Here is a 21,817-nt window from a genome sequence, read left to right as displayed (position 1 = left end):
ATACTGTGAGAAAATATCTGCCTATGCTAATCTCAATGTCTCATCCAAACTGTGCAGAATCAAATCTCAGTTTCTCACTTGAGTCAAACTCCTTCAAACAGGAAACTGTGCCAATCACTCATGGCAGCCACTTTATTTTTGACCCCTCAACATTTTCAACTTTTAACACACAAAAATTGAAGACAAACTGTCACAGCAGGATACTGTCATTGGATTCTGACGCCAGTGATCCCCAATCACTTTAGCGGAGAATTACAAGGGAATCTGTAGTATAGCCCTGGAGTCGTTCTGAGTTTACACGTCCAAAATAAGTTTTTATGTTTCTTTTGTCAAATTTCATTCAGCATCTGCTCCACTTTTACATGAATGCCCAAAGGCTCCATTTTGGGGCCTATTTTATTCTCTTTGTACCTGATTCGCATGGGTAAGCTACTGTTATTAAAAAGCATTGCATCTCATTTTATTTTTATCCAGATGATTCTCAAAATTATCTCCCACTGAAGAAAAATGACCCTTGTGGTTTTACTCAGCGCTTACTGAACTGCCTGGCCAATATCAGAGCTTGGAAGGCCCAAAACTTCAAAGAACCATTAAAATTCTCCGTAGGTTGGTTTAAACCAGGCTGCCATCTAATGGCGACAGCGGGTGCAGGATGCCACTGCGCATTTGCTGATGGCACACACAGGAGAGAACAGATAACACCTGTTGCTTCTTTTTTAGAATACATTTAAAATAATTACACATAAAGCTCTGAATAAATAGTCTTGCTTGTAATATTTTGAGGTCTGGAGGTAAATCTCTCCTGGTCAACCACAAGTCACACTAAGGACAGGCAAGACATATCCTCTTCGTAGTGGCTGTCGAAAGCAACCCATCTTTCCACCCCTCATTAGACTTGCCCCCACTCTGGCAGTTGTCCTGTCCTTGGTTCTCCTTGACCATGCATGAGTTGTAACCTTTGTGTGCTTTTATTTTTGTACTTTAATGTTACCTAGTATTATAGCCTGTGTTTTAAATTCCTTTTGCATCATTTTAGTCAACCCTGTTGTTTTTAAATGTGCTCTATTCATTGGGATTTGGATTGGATTTTTGCACTATCGATTGAAGCCGGAGTACGCATGCAATCATCCATCCACTGCTTATCCTGAACGGGTGGTCTCGGGGAGTTGCTGGAGCGTATCCCAGATGACTGGGCAGAAGGCAAACCACACCCTGAACTGGTCGCCAGTCAGTCACAGGGCACATATAGAGACAAACGACCATTCACACCAACATCCACACCGTCACTGAGTGGAAACCGATCCCACGCTAACCGCAGACAAGTCGGGCGAGTGTACCACTACACTATCAGTGACTCACATACAATCACAGGGAGAAAATGCAAACTGCATACAAAAGGCCAGAGGTGAGAATTGATCCGTAGACACCTGCTAATCACTAGGGCTTGCTGCTGCGTAGCATTATTTTGTCATAGTACCTAGTAATTGCTATGAAATTGTTGGTAGTTGTTTTGTCATGATATCAGTACTGAAATAAGACCCTGGCAAAAAAAAAAAAACGTGAGTAAAAAGCAATGGAATAATTGGTCACATGTTGGGTTTTTGTCGCAATTATAATTCAGGCACCAGGGCAAGAGCCCACAATTGATACCTTTGCTATAACTTACTCTATGACTGTTCATTTATCTTCAAGGAAGGAAGTCATTCAGAATACAAAAACACACAAGAAAAGGAATTAAATTTGCTCATCACTTTCTTTCAAACCCCGGAGTTCAGTAACTACAAATCAGGCCTGCGCTGCTTCACCTCACGACCAGAGAAGAAGAAGCAGTGCAACTAAGATGCAGCCTACACAATGTATAGAATCCCTAACATCAAGTCTACCCCCGAAAGTCGGTTGACTTCATCCTACTATCTAGCTGAATCTGTAGACGACTGTTGGCCTTGGCTCAGATCTGGCCTTTCCCTGCAAACACGGTTGTGGCGACTTCTTTTTCTGTGTGTGTGTGTGCGTGTGTGTGTGTGTGTGTGTGTGTGTGTGTGTGTGTGTGCGTGTGTGTGTGTGTGTGTTTGCATTTAAACTGTTTTTTTGAAGCCAGATTCACAGACTAGTTGGTTTCCGCTGTTGCTGTTTTCCGATGTCTAATCAAAACGGTGTTCCTGTTTTTTTTTTTTCATCAAAATAACCTAATAACAAAACTGCATCTGTGTCTGTGCGGCTTCACCTACAATGGCATCTAAGAATAATGTGTCGCTTGTTAAGTGTCATATAGTAGTTACTGTTCACGCATAATGTAATAGTTAGCATTGCTATAATGGAGTGGTTATTGGATATGGATAGCAGTTGACAAAAACATTGTTTTGCAGTTTGCCACTTGAGTTAAGTGGACACCTAAACACACGTAAACATTAAATTATTTTTTGTTGTATTCATTCAAATGAATTACGAAAAGGATACTAATTACAATACTTTTGATAAAATAAAAATACATTTAGAAAATTTGTAAACACTTAGGAATAAATGAAGGAACACCACTGAACATTTTTAAACACATCTAATAGTGTAAAAACACACCATGCCTGCTCTGCCCCTTATGCCGTGAGCGGCTCTTGATTTCGTGTTAGAGTGAGTTCTACCTTTTCAGGCAATTTCTCTTTGTGCTGTGCTCAGGAAGACCCTGCTAATATACCGGTAGTTACAAACCCAATTCTGTTTAAGTTGGGACTTTGTGTAAAAACTACATGAAACCACGGTACAATGATTTGCAAATCATGATCAGCCTTTATTTAATTGAGTACACCATAAAGTTATTTCATGTTTAAACTGACAAACTATTGTTTCTTGTCAATAATCATCGAATTTTATGGCTACAATACATTCTAAAAAAGCTGGTACAAGTGGCAAAAAAAGACTGGGAAGGTTAAGGAATGCTAATAGAACCCCGGTTTGGAATATCCCTCGGGTGAACAGGCTAACTGGGAACAGGTGGGTGCCATGATTGTCTATAAACGGAGCGTCCCTTAATTACCGTAATCATTCACAAGTACAGATGGCGCGAGGTTTACCTCTTTGTCAACAGCTACATGAGAAAATAGTCACACAATTTAAAGACAATGTTCCTCAAGTTGCAATTGCAAGTAATTTTGGGATTTTATCATCTGCAGTCCATAATATCATCAAAAGGTTCAGAGAATCTGGAGAAATCACTGCATGTAAGCACCAAGGCCCGGAAATCATCACCGAATGCCTTCAGGCCGCACTGCATCAAAAACTGACATCAATGTGTAAAGTATATCACAACATGGGCTCAGTAACACTTCAGAAAACCAATGTCAGTAAATACTGTTCAGTGCTACATCCGTAAGTGCAACTTAAGCCTCTGCGATGTAAAGCAAAAGCAAAATGCATTTATCAACCAACACAGAGAAAGGCCTCTCTGGACACTGGCACATCTACGATGGACTGATGCAAAGGGGAAATGTGTTCTGTGGTGTGACAAGAGTACATTTCAAATTGCTTTAGCAAATTGTGGACATCGTGACCTCCGGTCCAAAGAGGAAAAGAATCATCTGGACTGTTATGGACACAAAGTGCAAAAGCGGGCATCTGTGATGGTATGCGGCTGTTGTAGTGCAAATGTCATGGGTAATTTACACATTTGTGAAGGCACTGTGAATGCTGAAAGATTAGTGGCGGGCGGTGAGTTTTGGACCTGGACCTTCAGTGGGAATTTAGTGATTTATAATGCCAGAACGTCACAATATGTATAACCTCCTCACGCGATATAACTATGACTATGTTCACACTGCGGAGCATGTTACTAAACTGTTCCTAAAAAAATCTTTGCAGATTAGACAATATGTATAGTTTCCCTTCAAATCTACCTGTCTGTGTAGTTGCTCACTCACACATAACTATTCTGAATTTGACCCCGAAAAAAAAAAAAATCTGGATTGGAAACACCCCACTCTGCAAATCAGTATTGGTTGAAATAGCCCCACATAGTTCAGTTTTTCTTGACAAGTACGCATTGAAAATGAATTTTCAAACACGGTCCGATATCGTCCTCCACCGTAAATCAAGATTAGTCCCAGCGTTGAGCTGAACCAGTCGGAGGCGAGAGTTGCTGAACTAATCGGACAGAGAAACTCACTCGTCACGGGGACTGCACGATGGCTTTCCGGGGTGAAGCTACAATCTGACTGGCTAAAAGAAGAACCAGTGGTATGGTCAACGCCTGCACTCAAGGTCCTGAAGGTGTTGGACAAAATAATATGAGGTTGGCAACATATGGAAGAAAAATTAACCCACAAAGGACTGGAAGCCGTGTTTCACAGCCACTGTGAAAGGTACATGGAGGTTTTGGAGAAACATATGATGTCTGTGTAAATCATGAACTTGCATGAACTGGTCCGCGGTACAAAAGAAGGTTCTAGCACTTGGATTCCCAGAGATTTTGGTGCTCCCTAATTTTACCTGTGGTCTCCCTTTTTGGGACATCACATCGTTGCCTGGATATTCGCCCTTATACTCTGACCACAGTGGGATAGTCTTGGGGGTGATCCCAGGGGGAATCAAGAAGGGAAGACCTTGGGTGTTCATGTGCTAGGTGTGTTTTCTAGATTTGTCCACCAGACTGTCCCCAAGAGGCTAAGCCTGCACAGCAGGAGCAGCAAAGTGAATAAAGCACACAAGTGACTGGTCAGTACAAAACCAATGAAGGATCCTGCATTATCATAGCAGTGTAAAAGAGAATTTGAGTTAACCCGCTATTTCATTCATTCATTTTCCGATCTGCTTTATCCTCACATTGGTCGTGGGGGGTGCTGGAGCTGATCTCAGCTGTCCTCGGGCAGTAGGCGAGGGGCACCCTGAACTGGTTGCCAGCCAATCACAGGGCACACACAGACGAACAACCATCTATGCTCACATTCACACATAGGGACAATTTAGTGTACACCCCCTATTTTTTTATTCAGTTTTTTTATAGTGTCCCGCTAGCAAAAAACTCGATCAGCTGCTAATACTCAGTTAGCTGTTTCCTTTTGCTCTTGAGTCATATCTGCAAAGTCCCTAGAGTTTGATGTAAGCCACACGACTCGCCACCAAATATATTGCGACAGTGCACATTTAGCTGACTTTGAAAGAAACCTCAAAGCTATTTTTAGCTGTCTTAAAATTAGAAAATGACAAGTGTATGTGTCTGTGCATGTGTGTGTGCGCATGTGAATCCTGGGATATGTGTTAACTAGTTGACTTTACTATTTTACAACTAAGAGTTGACTTTATTAGTCCACAATGATGATTTATAGTGCTGTACTTAAAAAAAAGCAGTGACATCACTGACTGACTCGTTGACGACAACTTGACTTTCACATTAGTATTGAATTAAAACAAATGTGAAGTGCAACACCCAACACATGCGGCATCACTTAGAGTGGTGATGCTTTGTCTCCTCAGAGCGTGGTCCTGACTTTTCAACCACTCCCCCTTCACTGTCCAACTTCTTCTGTCCACCTTTGACTCTCCTTCACTTCAGTGAGTATGAAACTTGCATGAATAACTTGGGTCGACTCCAAATGTTGTCTCTTGAACATGTTCCCAACAAGTCTGACTCTCCCAGTGACAACCGGGCCGCTCCGAATGAAGACTAGCAACACAACTGAACGCGCAGCAAGCCCACACACACGCTGGTGACACAAAGAGGAAAAACAGTTGTGTATCTTGAAACATCACGTTGAGAAGGTTCATAAGGGCATACATCTGCAGAAGGTTGAGAGTAGCAGTGGTAGAGAGCCATTCGGTGCTTTGCGGGACAGAAAGATTGATTTGAATCCTCCTAGTGTCCTCTGTGGTCCAGGGACACCAAAAACTGTCTCAGCGAGCTTGAATTAGTCGTAGTTTGGCATGCTTTTTTGGGAGGCCATAAAACATTGGTGGCTTTCCCAGAACGGCTCCTCACAGACACAGAAATACACGTAGACACACATACAGATTTAGGCATGAATTGACTAGGGGAGAGAGAGGAGCTCAATGGACAATCCCAGTGTTGGTCAGGCTTTTTAGCATCAAGCAGCTTATCCAATCACATATCAGATTAATACTTTTTATGGAAGTAAGCCAGTCATAGAGAGAGGCATATGGAACGTGTTGTGTGCTCATCTGAAAGCCTAAGAAACATTGCATAACCGAAGGTCATTGTGTCATCCGTATGTGTGTGTGCGCGTGTCTGTGTTGCTGTAATGAGTGTAGATGAAAAATCAGTTCAGTGGAGGAAACAATATTTTAAATATAATAGGACTGACATGTTCACGCTGTGATTCAATGACCATAACCTGCGCTTTGCGTTTTAAGGCAGACTGGGCAGCACTATCGGAGCCGAGCCTCGTGCATATGATGCAGAGTCCTGCAACATGAGTAACTGCACATATGAGTGATGACAGTGTTGATTAAAATGCTTACATGCTGCTCTTATTTTAATTTTAGAGTTACAGAGCAAATACTCGAAACATAAAACACATTGTTGGTTTAATTATCATCGAGCATGCTTTGCACTTTAAGACCGAGTTCCCAGTTAAAAAAAAATCCTACTCCACAAAGTGTGCATCTGCTTTGGAGAACACGTTTGTTTTCCAGCTCTTGATGAATGCGTGCATTCCCACTTACATTGGCGTCAAGCAGATCAATGCTATCGAGGCTCTTGCTGCGGTGAATGCGACCTTTGATTCGACGCAAGGAAGGTTTCCCCTGGCTCATGGGCAGGGAGAGAGTGGATGTGGCCGCCATGGCCAGAGCACCAGCACCTCCAGTAGCACCTATAGGCCCATCTGAAGACTCTGGGACACCAGAGGGTGATGTCTCTCCATCTGACGGGGTTACCCTACCACAGGGAGAGAGAGAGAGAGAGAGAGAGAGAGAGAGAGAGAGAGAGAGAGAGAGAGAGAGAGAGAGAGAGAGAGAGAGAGAGAGAGAGAAAAATAATGATGTTGATCCTGTTTGTGTCATGTTGATACCTGCAATTCCAAGGTCAACTCAAAAGGGCTGTACAAACGCAGAACCGAACTCTGCCTCTCACGAATTTCAAGCTTCCAGACTGAACAACCTCATGTCGCCACATCAACGTCGACCCAGATTAAACGCAATTCTCAGTACCACGATTTAAATTTCAGTGCACACTGCTTGGAGATGCCTGGGGGATCAAAGGAAGACAACTTGATGTCTTTTAAAGGACATCCTCTCCTGTTGGGTGTGATGACAGTCAAGCAAGTGTGAGTAATTGGGCTGAATGTCAGCGGGGTAGCCTGCAGATGGATACAAGGTATGGAATGCCCAGTTGCCATCTATTATTTGGCCACATTATACTTATAGGGAATCTGGCATTGCAGTGAGAGATAAAGTTGACACTTTTCCCGTGTTCTTCTGGTCTTTTCCGTCACACGTCAGTTGGAACTGATATATTTTTTATTCTTTTTACTTGACTCCTTTTGACTCCTTATTTATTTTACACGCAATTGTGATATAAAGTCCAACAAAATCACAAGAAATCAAAGTAGCAAAAATCTAAGACAGAAAACGAAACATGACACGTGCACACGGCAATGGCAACAATGACCCGACCCCAAGTGGTCGTGCCGTGAGTCCTTTTAAACAAACAAACTAATGACGCAATGGCCAACAGGTGTGCAGCTGCAGGCAGAGCCCTACATTGCCACCTGTTGGTCACAAACAGATCCCTGACAGTTATCGGAGACACATGAGCTACAACAAAAAAGTACAGTGCATAGGGGCCGGACTGAACTCCAAATGGCAAATATTTGCTTTTCAATTAACGCCAATTGTACATGAATTAATATATATATATATATATATATATATATATATATATATATATATATATATATATATATATATATATATATATATATATATATATATATATGATTACAAGAAAGCCTATGACTCGATGCCACATACATGGATCACTGAATGCTTGGAGTTGTATAAGGTGAACAGGACCCTAAGAGCCTTCGTTGCGAACTCGATGAGGATGTGGAAAACCACACTTGAAGCCAATGGCAAGCCACTTACCCAAGTGTCCATCAAATGTGGCATATACCAAGGTGATGCACTATCCCCACTGCTGTTCTGCATAGGACTGAACCCCCTAAGCCAAGTAATCACCAAGACAGGCTATGGATACCGCCTCAGAAATGGAGCTACAATCAGTCACCTCCTCTACATGGATGACATAAAGCTGTATGCTAAGAGCGAAAGGGACATAGATTCCCTGATCCACACAACCAGGATCTACAGCAGCGACATCGGGATGTCATTCGGGCTTGAGAAATGTAGTCGGATGGTGACTAAGAGAGGAAAGGTAGTCCGCACTGAAGGGGTCTCACTCCCTGAAGGAACAATAGCAGACATTGAGGACAGCTACATGTACCTTGGTATACAACAAGCCAATGGCAACCTCGAACTGGCAACAAGGAAAGCGGCTACGGCCAAATACCTCCAGCGAGTGAGGCAAGTCCTAAGAAGCCAGCTCAATGGCAAGAATAAGACCCGGGCAATAAACAGCTATGCCCTGCCAGTGATCAGATACCCTGCAGGAATAATAAGGTGGCCAAAGGAAGAGATTCAGACCACGGATGTTAAGACACGAAAGCTCCTAACCATGCATGGAGGGTTCCATCCCAAATCCAGCACCCTGAGACTGTACGCAAGCCGAAAGGATGGAGGCCGGGGACTAGTGAGTGTGAGAGCCACTGTCCAGGATGAAACATCCAAGCTCCATGAATACATCAAGGAGAAGGCTCCAACGGATGACGTACTCAGAGAATGTCTCAGACAATGGGGAACAGAAGATGAGGCGCTGGAAGAGGGACCATCATGGGAGGACAAGCCCCTACACGGGATGTACCACCTGACCATAACTGAAGTGGCTGATCTCAAGAAGTCCTATCAGTGGCTAGAGAGGGCTGGCCTGAAGGACAGCACAGAGGCACTCATCCTGGCTGCTCAGGAGCAGGCCTTGAGCACCAGAGCCATCGAGGCCCAGATATACCACACCAGACAAGACCCAAGATGTAGGTTGTGCAAAGAGCCACCTGAGACGATCCAACACATAACTGCAGGGTGTAAGATGCTGGCAGGGAAAGCCTACATGGAACGCCATAACCAGGTGGCTGGCATAGTCTACCGAAACATCTGTGCGGAGTATGGACTGGAAACCCCAAGGTCAAAATGGGAAACACCTCCGAAGGTGGTGGAGAATGACAGAGCGAAGATCCTGTGGGACTTCCAGATCCAGACTGACAAGATGGTAATGGCGAACCAACCAGATATCGTGATCATAGATAAAGGGCAGAGGAAAGCCGTTGTAGTGGATGTAGCGGTCCCAAGTGATGGAAACATCAGGAAGAAGGAACATGAGAAACTCGAGAAATACCAAGGGCTCAGAGAGGAGCTGGAGAGAGCCTGGAAGGTAAAGGTGACAGTCGTGCCTGTGGTGGTCGGGGCAGTTACCCCCAAACTAGATGAGTGGTTGCAACAGATCCCGGGAACAACATCGGACATCTCAGTCCAGAAATGTGCAGTGCTGGGAACTGCAAGGATACTGCGCAGAACCCTCAAGCTTCCTGGCCTCTGGTAGAGGACCCGAGCTGAATGAGGGACGGACACCACCCGAGGGGTGAGATGAGGATTTTATACACACATTAAAAAAAAAAAAATACGAGATGCGATATATATATAAACCAAATTATTTAAACAACTGGGATAACCTCCAAAAGGCGCTTTCCACAAAACCCCCCAAATAAACACAAATATTCACTAATATTTTTGTACATATTAATAATATAATAATATATATATTTTTTTTTCTGCTTGGCTCTCGACAAAGGCGGGCGCTTTTTTGCTCTGCTCCTGCTCCTGCACCCCCCCCCCCCACCACCACCACCACACTTGCTCGCCGCTCAGTCTATGTGCTGTCCTTGTGCTGTTTTTTTCCTAGCCTCCGCCGTATTTTTCATCCTAAAACCAAACCATGGAATTGGTTGGCTGGTCTCTTGATGCAATCAAAAAAATTTTCTCGACGAGAAGAGCAGGCAGTGGGGAGCCTGCTTACACCCTAGATCCATGGAGGAAGCGGAGAATGATGTGCCTGTCAATACTGTCCGTTGAGGAGGAGGAAGACATCTACATTATCGGTCTTCTGATAGAGGGTATGCTGCAGTTTGGTGTTAGCAGTTTCCTGTTCTATTGCAAAATCTAACCGACAGGAGCAGCTTTATTTGAAGTGAAGAAGCTGCCGGTCATTCTCGGTGGTCTCGCGCAAATGTCCAACACTCAGACTCAAGCGGTGACTGGGATCAATCGCAATTGCGGTTCTGGAACGTCTCTGTACGATCGACAACAACATGGAGAAGTTGGAAGTCTCGCTTCGAAAAGGAATTGAGGATTTGGCTCATCGGCGCCAGTGATGGGATACAGTCACGAACTCAAGGCCACCTGAAATTGTTGGCAGCCGTCCCTCCAAAACAAACAACGCTATCTGGACCCTTTCCCCTGGATGGAAGTATGCACGGAAGCTAGTGCCCCCCCACCATCACCCCCCTCCTTCTCGGCCATGGACTGATAAGCCAGGAATGTCTTCATGAGCAGACCTTGACGAAGCAGCTGCGGCCTGTTCACGCTTAGACAACCAGACAATCACACGTGCATACACATCCTTATCATCACCGTCTTCATCGTTTCTATTCTTTTCCCCCACGATGTGGAATGATCTGCGGAGCGCTCGGTGGACCGTGCAGTTGGACGGATGGGCCGCATCGCGTTCGCCCCTACCCCCATCCCCTACCCCATCCCCTACCCCAAGTCTTGTGACTTGTTGTAACTGTCATATGCTTATTTATGTGCTAGGGTCTTTTTTTAATCCTGGACTTAAATTATCCTCAGAAGAGGATAGTTCAAGTGTGTTTTTTTCTTCCCTCTCCCGCCCTATTGGTTTCCTTTCTGAACTCTGACTGTAAATTTCCCCATTGCGGGACAAATAAAGGATATCTTAAATCTTAAAAATATTTTTAAAATAACTTAATCTATGAGTTCTGAACGACAAGTCCACTGTATTTGTTTCTTTTAAAAAAAAAGTATATTGACTGTGTGCAAATTGTTTTGAGAATATGCCTATTTGGTGTTGTTGTTAGCTCGTCATTGTGCATGAGGGCCCTAATATTGTGTCACCTGGTTCCTGTCTGTCCGTTACAACAGAGCAGGTGAGGAACCAATTGAGAAAGATGAATGTGAGGAAGGCAGCAGGTCCAGACAAGATCAGTTCCCGGCTCCTCAGGACCTGCTCTGACCAGCTATGTGACATTGTCCAGCACATGTTCAACCTGAGCCTGAAGCTGGGCAGAGTTCCACAGCTGTGGAAAACTTCATGCCTGGTCCCAGTGCCCAAGACCCCCCACCCTAAGGAGCTGAAAAGCTACAGACTGGTGGCGCTGACGTCTCCCTGATGAAGACGCTGGAGAGACTCGTCCTCGCCCACCTTCGACCGTTGGGGAGCTCTGCACTGGACCCGTGACAGTTTGCCTATCAGCCTGGCATTGGCGTGGAAGACGCCATTATCTACCTCCTCCACTCAGTGCTGTCACACTTGGAGAAGGCTGGGAGCACTGTGAGAATCATGTTCTTTGATTTCTCCAGTGCCTTAAACACCATCCAGCCCAACTTACTAGGAGGCAAATTGCAGAACGCCGGCGTGGACCACCATCTCTCAGCATGGATCATAGACTACCTCACAAATCGGCCGCAGTACGTGAGGTTGCAGAACTGTGAGTCGGACAGGCTTCTCTGCAGCACTGGAGCGCCGCAGGGGACTGTTCTGGCTCCATTCCTGTTCATCCTCTACACCTCGGACTTCAGACAAGCCACTCCAAACGGCCACCTTCAGAAGTTCTCCGATGACTCTGCGATTGTTGGCCTTATTACAGAGGGCGTGATCGGGAGACCAAGGGACTGACGAAGGACTTTGTGGACTGGTGCCAGCAGAATCTCCTCCAGATCAACCCTAGGAAAACTAAGGAGTTGGTTGTGGATTTCTGCAAGAAACAGTCCTCACCAGCACCGATGAATATCCAGGGTATGGACATAGAGAGGGTGACCTCCTACAAATACCTAGGTGTTCTTCTGAACAACAAACTGGACTGGTCCCCAAACACGGGCACCCTGATTAGGAACGGACAGAGCCGACTTTTCCTACTCAGGAAACTGAGGTCTTTTGGGGTTCAGGGGTTGCTCCTTAAGACTTTCTATGACTCGGTGGTGGCCTCGGCCATCCATTATGGCATTGTCTGCTGGTCAGGCAGCATCTTGGCCCGGGACAGAAAGAGACTGGAGCGACTGGTCAGGAAGGCCAGTTCTGTCCTGGACTGCTCCCTTGACACTCTGGAGGAGGTGGGCAACAGAAGGTTGCTAACCAAGCTAAAAGCTATGATGGCCAGTCCCTCCCACCCCCTCCAGCCCACCCCGACAGCACTTGGTAGCTCCTTCAGCCAGAGACTATTAGACCCGCGCTGCAAGAAGGAGAGATACCGAGGCTCGTTCCTACCGACTGCTGTCAGGCTGCTGAATAAAAATAATAACAATAATAATAATAACAATACTTAAATGAAAAACAATTGTAAATAGCAGTGCAATTTATAAATTTTGTATTTATATTGCTCTTAATTGAACGGTGTTTGTTTTTTCTTCTTTCTTCTTTCTACCCACATTCTTGCTGCTGGAGGCTGTAAATTTCCCCAGAGTGGGACTAAAAAAAGGATATCTTATCTTATCTTATTGCAATTATTGAGAGTGACAGTTGAAGGTAAAACATGAACGCTTACTTGTGGGTGGCCTATGAATGATTCATCATGAGTGATGCTGGTTTTTGGGACAATACATTGAGTCACGCCTGTCATGTCAGTGCAGTTCGAGGTTAATAGTACTTTTTTTAGGAGGGTAGGGGTGGGAGGGTGAACAACAGACTCTTACAAAAAAGGCTGGAGCGCATTCAGTGTCCCCAAAGCAACCTCTTCAGTGAAAACAACAAAGCACATGTCTTGTGCTACAAAAATAGAGGAATCACAAGAAACATTGACAGCAGTGAAAAGTACTTCATGAATGTTGCATGAGACCTAGTCCCAAAATAGAGTATTTCCCTCCTGCCCTGCATTAAACGGGTCAGTAGAAAACTTCATCTACTATCCAGAATCATGGAAATGCGCACGTTATTGTCAAACATATTAGAAAATCACGATAAATCAAGTCAAGACTTAAAGGATAATTGCTGCACAGCACAATTCAAAGCACAATTCCTGATACACTGTACTCCTGCCATTTTATATCATATTAACCTTTTTCAGGGACAGCGATTACTAGAGTGGACAGCCTATCATGTTATCAGGTTACAGGTTCTTTTTAGTGTTGCATAAAAGGGTTAAACTCGAATTTTGACATTTTCGATCATGTTTTCTAACAATCCCTAGTTCAAGGTGATGAAATAGTGGAGTACCAGGGTTCATTGCTTTAACATTTCCCGAATATGAGCTCATACTTGATTATGGCCGCTGTTTGCATGGAGAGCACTTTACTTTAGGAAGGGCTACAGAGACAACATCAGTGTGTCATACACCAATTAGGACACACGCAAAACTACGTGCGACTTCTCCTGAAATGGCTTTTAAAAACAACCGCTGTGCATTGCCGTGTAAAATATTTTTGGCATCACGTGTTGGATATACTGTACTACAATAATGAGAGGCCTCTGTTCATACTTTGTATCATCCAGGCCACAAAGAAATGGTCCTGCAGCAAAAGTAGCTGGACTGAAGTAGTTCACTTTATTCGACTTTACACGCTCAGCAGCCAAAAGCAAAAGTTTGAGCATTAAGACAACAAAGACGAAACAAAAGGAGACAGGTGAATAAAGCATGAAGGAACATGAGGCTGCAAGGCGAAGTCAAGACACGGAGAAGAAGGGGAACGACCATAATGCAAAGAGACAAAGGACAGAGGGACACTGTCAGTGTATGGCTCTGAGTGCTGCGTAATGTATGACTCTTCAGCCCGAAGTGATGGGGGGCCGGTGAACATGCATCATTGTGCTAACTGACCTCACTCCCACTGTTGTGGTCATGTAGTGATGACAGAAGCATGACACATCTTGCTTGATTCAGACAACCTTTCTGCAACTCTTAGTGGCTCTATGAAAGGGAAAAAAGGACCTTCTGCCAATATTGGTGTTGAAGTGGTTTTTTTGTTTGTTTGTTTGTTTTTTGCATTGGACAATGGCTATTCATTAATTTTCTATACCAGTCATCATTAAGATCGTAGGTGAAGTGACGCTTATTCCAGCAGTCTTGAAGCAGAGGCGGTAACCCTGGTCTGGGTGCCATCAGAATTCAAAAGCACACCTTTAAATGTGAACTGGATTATTTTCCAACATGAGCCATATGCAGTACATCGTCAAAATGTGCTGACCGTAAGGTATTCCAATAGGCAGTCTCCAGTTCTTTAAATTAAATTACTGCACAGTAGTTGTATAGTATCATAACAGTCGTTCAACAAAGCAAACAGCTTGATAATGTTCACTCAAATGGACACGACGCTGGCATTATGAACGACATTGAGTTTATGAACAAAATTGTCTTGATGCCCTCAAAACTGAAAATATAGTACACGATTTTTTTTCCCATGCTGTGTTGTTGCAAAAGCATTTTAGGATAATTCAATACATATGGTGATTGGTACAAGTCGCTGATGGTGTAGTGGTACACTTACCCGACTTGTGTGCCGACCGCGTGGGATCAGTTCCCACTCAATGGCGTTGTGAACATGAGTGCGTTTAGTTGTTCGTCTCAATATATGCCCTGCAACTGACTAAATAAGTGTCCGATTGAAGTGTACGTTATTGTGTCTCAACAAAGCGCATCACTTCTTTCTCAGACCTTGTGCAATTTCGGTGATCAGCATTTGCCTTCTTCTGAAATGTTTGCAAGCATTTGATGTGTCAGCAGGCAGATTTGACAGGCGGCGTGCGCAGAAAGCCCAGCGACACCGCAATTGCACAAGATCTGAACAAAGTGTTTGATTTGTGTTTGTTCATTTGTTCAATTGTAGTTGGAAATTGTAAGATTATTGTGATCGCAAAATATTAACCCTTTCATGGACAGCGGGTACAAGAGTAACCCTTAATTTTCATATTCCTTTCAGTGCTTTTAAGTTAAAATTTGAAAGAGAATTTCTAGTGCCATCACTGTAACGGTGAGAGTGATTTTCACTCATCTTTTACTCCTGTTAGATATAAGCGTGAAAAAAATATTCTGGTCAACAAACGTAGGATTTTCTTCTAACCTCAACCTGACCTAATCTATTCTTTCACGGGTCAGAGAAATATCATATTTGACACATTCAAAATGGAATGGAATTTCACGATTCCTCCAGACTGGCAACAGCATCGGGAAACAAAACAAAAATAAGGAAACACATTACACAGCCTGTGAGCCTTGAGTCAGTGTGTGTAAGCCCATTTAAAGCCACCTGGGGCGATAAGGATGGGGAAAAAAGATGGGATCAAGTCTGGGCCTTGGGCGAGACAGGTCGGACAGATGGACAGTGCAGATTAGGCATATAGACGTTCTGTCAAATAAAGCGGGACTTCAGGCATGTTCGGGTGCTCTCTGGCCTCTGCAGTGAGGAAGGTAAAAAACTCGAAATAACACAAACAATGTCAAAGTTGAGGTTTATTGAGGTTTAATTGGGGGACGAGTTCTCATCCCATTAACTTAATTCCTAGTCCCACAGACTGAAAGTAATACACATCTCTTCACTTTTTAACAGTTGTTCTCTTATTAGGGGGAGCTGAGGATTGAGGAATCACTAGTGGTGATAATACAATATGCTTATAGCAGGGGTCCCCAAACTTTTTCCTGTGAGGGCCACATAACTTTTCCCTTCTCTGATGGGGGGTGTCAGTTTAAAACAGAAAAAGTGTGACGATCGTAGGGGAGCTTAAAAAATGTCTTGTTTTCCAGAAAGCCACACATAAGCAAATAACCCGTTTCAGGTTCTTTACAGAAAAAAGGTCAGGAAACAAATAAAAACACTATTAATGAAATAAATAATTACAAAATAACCCTCACTGAGTTCTTCACAGAAAAAAAGCCATGGAACATTAACTTTCTGTTGTGCCATGCACAATCTTAACAGATAAAAGTTCAGCTCAGTTGTCAGAGCAGAATCTCTCTGACACATATGAGCAGTCTCTTAAAGTCCTTGTGTTCCTTCCTTATAATCCTTTTGTAGGTTCCATATGGCTTGTCAACACCGCTGTTTGCAGTTAGGGGTTTTTTGGGGTGTTTTTAACACAGTGACGGGTCATTTTGACCTGAGGACAACAGGAGGGTTAGAGGGCCGGGCTGAATGTGCTGACGGGCCGTAGTTTGGGGACCCCTGGCTTACAGGATGGCTCAGTATACTATTGCAGTCACACTGTGCAATTGAGGCCAGTGAGGCATTAAAAGTAACGCTGGACACACTGCAACAACTACACTGCCATTAAAAAATGGATATCAGCAAGAAATATTACATTGTCTTTTGAACTGGGCCTATGCTTCCCATCATGGTCATACAGTTAAGTTGCAGAACACAAAAAAAACATTTAAAACCTTTATTTCATTGTTTCATGTTATGAGGACACTTTACATGGTACTCCTGTCCAGTGATGCCACTAACGCATTACTAAATAACTCATTACTGCATTGTCACGTTTCCCCACTAAACTCGGTTTATCCGAGATGTAACACTCATTACTTTTTTGCAAACATGACAATTACTCTTCTGTGATCACAGGATGTTACAACATATGATAAATTCACTTTAAGTTGTAGGTGAAATTTCAAAGAGTAACACTTTTCATCACCAAAGGTAGTGACAGTTAAGAATCACCAGGGTGCAACAGTGAGTAAGAATTGACGAGATTTAAATAAACAGCACAGACTTTTCAGCCATGGAGATAGCTCACGCATGTATTGTGCATGCAAAAAAAACTTTTAATTTAATCAGGAATTAAATACAGGCCATAGAGAACTGATTCCGAACACGCTAACACTCACTCAACAAATGCACATTATGGAACACATAAGAAAAGGAAACTCAAGTCCTTTATGTTTGACCATAGTGAGCCATTGTGGGAGTCTCAGACGTTCTTGTCTGAAGTTGTAACGTCACGTATGTTTTCAATGCGTCACGTGTCCAAGCCATACCATATTAACAGAGATTCATATTTTCAAGCTCGAAATACAATTACTGTTTTGACTTTGTCTCAGCTAAAAAGGAAAGATATTTACATCTTTTCAGATTTCACACATTCTATCCCAGGTACGCATTTATCCATCCTTCCATCCTAATCCGCTTATCCTCAAAACGGTCCCTGGGGGTGCTGGAGCCTATCCCAGCTGTCTTCGGGCAGTAGGCGGGGGACACCCTGAACCGGTTGCCAGACGATCGCAGGGCACACATAGTCACACATGCTCACGCACACACCTAGTAAAAATTTTGTGTTCCATGAAGCGCGATGCATGTTTTTGGAATGTGGGAGGAAAGCGGAGGAAACTCACGCAGTCACGGGGAGAACATGCAAACTCAACACTGGAAGGTGCGAAGCAGTCGACCACCGTGATACGGTTCTTAATTATATATACTTTTCAAGAGTTAGGTTAAAAAAGGGTTGGAAAATGGCTAGCACTTAATGTAAGCGATGTTAAAAGTAGATGCCAAGTGCCACATTCAGCAATCTTTTTACTTGTGCTGCACTTGTTGGATTGGCTTGGTTGACTTAAAACACCAGACATCCTTATTAAAATGCACTGTTTTGGTTATTTTAGTCGTGCCCCAAATTAGTAGTTTTGCATAATCCTTGTCTTGCACTCTATGTGCTGGAAATAATGCTCTCTTATTTTATTGACTGAGGTAATAATGATGTCTGTTATTGAGCATGTCATTTACCGTTGGGTAAAACTGAGAGGTGTTTTAAATCAGTCAATCAATCAAACAGTTCAACTTGATCTATACAGCACTTCTCACATGCAGAGTACAACTCAAATTGCATTACATGGATTTAAATCGATCCCTTAAACCACTTGTCCATCAGGGCACACACACACACACACGCACACACACACACACACACACACACACACACACACGGGTTAGCAATCAAATCGGAATAACCAAATAATCTGAGATTGAGTGCAGAGGACACAAGTGAGGAAACACCATCTCAAAGAGCCAGAAAGTGACCTCAGAGTCTAAAAGAACAACAATTTGCGATGATGGATTTACCAAGAGAGCCCGCACTTTAATCGAACAATCCTCTCTCTGGGTCTTAGCACCGAGGACTCCAATTTCAGTTTTATCCTGGTCAAGCAGGTGAAAGGTGAACAAAAAGCATCGACTTTGGAGGTTGTCACTTTTTGAAGTTGACATGCTTTAGTTTATGGGGCCACTGCCACATCAAATACGGCGGACAAACTCTCAACCACAAAAGAATCATGGTTCGAGGGTATTTATTGATGTATGTAGTTCTCTTTGTTCAACTCTTCATGTGAAGGAAACTTTATTTGAAGAGTAGAGGTCCAACAACTCATATTGCAATCCTATTTTTGCCAGCATTATCAAAAAGATAACAACTGAATTCAAACTAATTATCCTCGGAGTTGCTGGTGTTTTTGTCACCACTTCACACTCACAAGTGACGCTTGACTGGATTGGCAGGTTGGCGTGAATGAAACGAAATCCCTCTTTTTTCTTTCGTTCTTGCTTTCCTTGCCAAGAAGCCAAACTGTGTTTGCATGCAGATTTCAAATTATAAACAAGATGACTTGCCAAGTCATGTAGTTCAAATCTAAGTCAAGTTGACTCACTTGGATACCAATTCCCAATTCTCAAGCCGTTCCCATATTTTTGGCAAGGAAGTCGCAAGTCCTGAAAATAGCAATTTGAGTGAAGTGAAATGACTCAAGTGTCCCATTTCAGATTTAATGTGTCATTGTTCAAGTTTATCTCAGAGTGACCAGTGATTATGTCCATTGGAAGCTGCATTGCAAAATAAAAACGTCTAACGTAAAACAAAAGTACGGGTGATCCTCGACAGCTGGTCAGTTTCAATTTAGGAAAGGCGAAAGCTAAAAGAGAGTTAAGAACATCTGATCAGCATGACAGTAAAAACATTAAACTGCCGTCGATTTCTATGAATTGGTCTCCTGCTACCCCTGTTTCGGCTAGCCAGAACTCCGCCAAGAAGAGGACAAGAAATAAAATAATAAATGGTATCTCTGTCAGGCAGAATTGGAGCCCCACCACTGTGTCCTTCTCTATTTGAGGGACGGCAGTGATGTATTTCCTCCCGTCAGCTCCCTGTGAGCCATCGTGTCAGTCGTGAGTCACCAGAGGTCAAGAACGCGTGACGCGACATTTTTAAAAGTCATTGCTGCTCTAACTCTGATGTGAGTCTGTGATGGACCCCCCTTTCCATGCAATGCCGCCTGATGAAGTTATTACATCACCTTTGCAAAGGTATACCATTGCCAGAACTACACCTACAATTAGTGTCGAATGAAACCTGCGATAATCAATGTTTTCATTTCACGTGCCCCTGAGTGACTGAGGATAAAAGGGTTGAAATGGGCATGTTTTTTTTTGTTTTCTTGCAATGCTTTTTATGAATGGTCTAGCCAATGTGGTTCTTAACCTTGTTAGTGGTACGGAACCCGACCAGTTCATATGCACATTCACCGAACCATTCATGAGTCAAAAAAAAAAAAAATGATTCAAAAAGTGTTTCTTCACAGTTTTGAGTTGTACAACTTGGCAGGACAACTCATGCAGATAGGACATTGAGTCCTATCTCTTTACTTGCTGAATATTGCTCAGCAGCATGGGCAAGATCATGCCATGCTCACAAAATAGATCCTGAGCTGAACAACACATGCCGAATAATTACTGGCACACTAAAACCAACACCACTGCCAGCACTCTACAGATTGGCGGGCATCGCACCACCACACATACGTAGAGACATTCATGCAAGGGCACAAAAGCATAATCAAGAAAATGACACAAGACACCCCCTCTATGGTCATAGTGAATCAATAAGAAGACTGAAGTCCAGAAAGAGCTTTATGACTGTCCATAGTTTAGATCCTGAGCAGTCAACAAACCACAGGCTCGAAAAATGGAGAGAATGGGACAGCTCTGCACTAAATGGTGCAATCCAAAGCCCAAACGAACATCTTCCAAGTGGAACAGCCCTCTCAAGAAGGAACTGGGTGACATTAAATAGAGCTAGAACCAGAGTAGGCAAGACTCGGAACAACACCTATAAATGGGGACTCTCACTCAGCAGTGAATGTCCGTGGGGCCACCCAATACAAACAATGGAGCACATTCTTCGGGACTGTGAACCTCTTAGACACTAGTGATGCTGCCAAGCAATGGATCCAGTACTGGCGCGACAAGATATGATGATGACTTGACGCATGTAAATCCATGTTGTCAATATTCATCCGACCACTGATTTATGTATTTATTTATGTATTTATTGCTCGCCATAGTTAGCATGTGTTAACAATTTTTTACAAAAATAAAAAATAAATCGCAGGACATACTGTCACAACAGTCACAGGTTGACGACTGAACAAACAAAATTTCCCGCACCACTGAAGGACCAGTGGTTGGGACCACTGGTCTAGCCTGTAGCCTGTAGCAAGCCATATCAAGGTGACAAAAAGCCAAGCAGCAGTACAGGTACCATGTTTCAGAATGTTTATGGACCTCAGTGACTAAGACATAACTGTGCATGCTAATACTACTACTAAACAAACCATTGTCATCAAATGACAAGCAGAACATTACAATAACCAAGCCTGAATACGTTATGAGAATGAAGAAATGGCTGAGCTGGGATAATCATGGCTGAGCACAGGCAGTACGTTTTAGATGATCATATCCTGACACATATTTTGGGTGTGTGACTCATATAATTTCCAGGTTTTGAACAGAATGGTGTATCATGTACTCTTCTGACAGGATTACCTCATTGTAACATTATAACACCTGTTTGGAAAAAAAAAAAACATCTCCCGTGACAAATTTTCCAGATTCCAAATTTCAAAATGGATTGATAAAAATATCATTTGTAAACAACTTTGTCAAGGTAACAAAAGCTTAGTGGGCTTGCCTATTGTAATGCATGAATGCCAAAATCATGACATGACATTATGGCCCTCTCTAAAACAGTCTACCGTGAAATTGTGGTTGTTGTTTTTTTTTTTTATTTAGCCTCCATCTACCCCAACATTTTTGAAAGAGGTATGGATAATACAGTACAGGCTCTACAGAGGAACACAATCCATTTCTGAATTTTTGGCAGCTTCAATTTGTTCAGCTTTTTCCTGACGGAAATAATGAAAAATAAAACGATTTTGGGATCAAGCCCACAAAGCCTGTTTTAGTGCCACACAAGTATAAGAAGAAGTTAACACCCCAAAAAATAAAACACTACCATAACCCTTCTCTCAACATGCAGAAGCTGGTTCTTCTTTTGGAAGAAGTGTTACCAAAAACCATCCAGTACTAATTCCTTCAAAATAATTTAAAATGGCATTTCAGATTGTAAATTAATATACATGTATTTTTATTCTTTTACCGTATTTTGGGGGTGACTGAGCCTGTATAAAAGTGTTTGGTGACTGTACAACAATAAGTAGGTACG

The 21,817-nt window shown here is 43.1% G+C and overlaps 1 protein-coding gene across 11 annotated transcripts in view; it reads right to left on the bottom strand.

Annotated features, from left to right (window-relative positions):
- The window catches only part of tjp1a (tight junction protein 1a), a 126,720-nt gene that overhangs the window by 95,809 nt on the left and 9,094 nt on the right, over positions 1–21,817 (bottom strand). For all 11 annotated transcript variants that reach the window (XM_052062994.1, XM_052062996.1, XM_052062995.1 and 8 more), the window contains exon 2: positions 6,667–6,880. In XM_052062994.1, coding sequence (XP_051918954.1) covers positions 6,667–6,880 — 214 coding nt within the window. The remainder of the gene's footprint in view (positions 1–6,666; positions 6,881–21,817) is intronic.

This window comes from Hippocampus zosterae, chromosome 4 (genome assembly GCF_025434085.1).
Source record: "Hippocampus zosterae strain Florida chromosome 4, ASM2543408v3, whole genome shotgun sequence".
Taxonomy (NCBI): domain Eukaryota; kingdom Metazoa; phylum Chordata; class Actinopteri; order Syngnathiformes; family Syngnathidae; genus Hippocampus; species Hippocampus zosterae.
This window is presented reverse-complemented; position numbering and strand designations above follow the sequence as displayed.